At 30.7% G+C, this 2150-nt stretch overlaps 1 protein-coding gene across 2 annotated transcripts in view; it reads right to left on the reverse strand.

Annotated features, from left to right (window-relative positions):
• LOC106683444 (arylsulfatase B) overlaps window positions 1-2150 on the reverse strand; it is a 124779-nt gene that overhangs the window by 9652 nt on the left and 112977 nt on the right. For both annotated transcript variants that reach the window (XM_067048752.1, XM_014424927.3), the window contains exon 3: window positions 52-211. In XM_067048752.1, coding sequence (XP_066904853.1) covers window positions 52-211 — 160 coding nt within the window. The remainder of the gene's footprint in view (window positions 1-51; window positions 212-2150) is intronic.

Here is a 2150-nt window from a genome sequence, read left to right on the forward strand (position 1 = left end):
CTTTAAGCTCTTGCATTCCATTTTTGTCTAGTTCCGAGTATAAAAATTCACCTGTGTGTATGGGGTATTTTCCTGTGAGGAGAGCTGCTCTGGAAGGAGTACACAGTGCTGGGCTGTAGTGCTGGTTCAAGATAACTCCGTTGTAGGCCAAAGCGTCCAGGTTGGGAGTGGGAATTTGGTCCGAACCGTGGAAGCCCACGTCATTCCAACCCTAAAAGGCAAAAAATGTATTAAATTATAAAAATTACTACATAGAAACTGACAGTGAACGAGAGGGTTTTAGGGGTCAAAATGTATTTTCGTGATAATTTGAAAAGAATAATCATTGCAAACTTCTGTTGCTAACTAATAAAACTGCTGAATTGCTGAACAAGAATTAATTTGTTGACTGAGACGCTGTCTCTTGAAAGACAACCACAAAATAGAATATTGCAAGAGAGGCACAAAACTATGTTAATATTCTTTCAATTTACTTGTGCTTTTTACCTCTATTGCTCTGATCTTTTGGATGAATAATTGAAAACTCGATTTTTAATATTTTCTGTCTTTTTGGTGTATGTGCTCCAACTATCTGTAAGTCCAATAAAAGGGGTTTTGGTCCTTATAAGAATCAAGAAAACCATTATATTAATCAATTTACCGTTTGACATCTGCCCAATCAGCTATAACTTATTTTTTAGTACAAAAAATAAATAAAATAATTCCAAAACCAATTCTCCATTCCATCAGTTGAACAGCTAATATAGTAAAAAAATGTTTCAAGCTCATTTCTTACCGGCAGGTTTTTTTTTTTAAATTAATGGGATTACTAACATTACCTTTACTTTTGATAAAAATGATCAGAGATTAAGAAAATGTAATATCACGTGATTTATTTCGAATGAGGTACGAACTTTTGATCCGAGATAATAGGTGGAGCTTTCGGTTTATTGAACCACGCTTACAGCGAAACCTTTGTAAATGATAGGTTTTAAACACTTTTTCTAGTGATCTCTCAGTACCTCTTTGCTAGTACTCTAAAATGTTGATATCAGACTTCAAAAATGAAGTTTAAGAGTGGTTCCGTTACACAAAGTCTCCATCCCAATGTGGTATATGCTTTATACCAGTCCATTGATATCTGTTGTGCCTGAAATGCTCCTAATGGACGCTGATTGAACTAAATTTATTAAAAATTACACAATCTTCAATAGTTTTGCAAATTCATTAATATTTATGAACATAAATATTTAATATTTCTAGATTCGAATTATTACCTAATGCACACTATAAAATATATACACTAGAAATTAATATAATATATTTGTGAGCTTAATTTATTTTAAATTGTTATTTATTATTATTTTTTAAAGAGAATCAGAGAATTTAAAATCTCGCTGGAAGAAGAAAAAATAAAATTCTTTACAATTACTTCTCAACAATTCCAATTTTTTTCGTTTTTATCTATCTGTATAATTCTTATAAGGAAAGAACGTAGTGATTTAGAGACTGTTAGGGGTTTTTATTTGACTAAAAGAGGTGATTATATAGATGAAAGAGAATATATTTTTTTAAAATGTATCTTTGAAAAATTAAGTGGGTCCGAGGATGGCTTGGCATGTTGAGTTATTTTCTAAGCATTTTCGTGTGCTGCCTGGGGAGGGTGACTTTTATTTCTTGGTGGACCTTCAGAATATATCTCGACTTTCCCAATCCGGCTAGAATAGCTTGGTAACATTTAGGCTAACCTGTCCTATGTTTGAAATACAAATATTTAAACAAAAATTAGCTAAAGTGTTGAACCAGGATAATTAGCCCATAGATATTCATTTTAATGTCAAAATGTTCAAGCCGGCTCCTATACTTCATATGTGGATTGGGGACTGTTAGGATTTCGTATTAGACTAACAGAAGTGAATTTTAAATATATAAATTCATCAGATTTATTTTTTTAAAAAAATTTAAAGAGTAAAGCCAAAAGAATTAAATGATATAATAAATGTACAGAAAAACAAAATTTAAATAAACCACTCAGTTATTAACTTACTATTCGAGATACTAAAAGCTCTGTATGAAATTTAATAAAGTTAATTATTTCACAATTTTCCAAATAGTTTTATCTTTATTTAAATAACTCGAAATTTTGAAGGTCGCTTCTTTTCTTTAAATAT

Source organism: Halyomorpha halys, unplaced genomic scaffold (genome assembly GCF_000696795.3).
Source record: "Halyomorpha halys isolate HHAL.00 unplaced genomic scaffold, Hhal_1.1 Scaffold483.1, whole genome shotgun sequence".
Taxonomy (NCBI): Eukaryota; Metazoa; Arthropoda; class Insecta; order Hemiptera; family Pentatomidae; genus Halyomorpha; species Halyomorpha halys.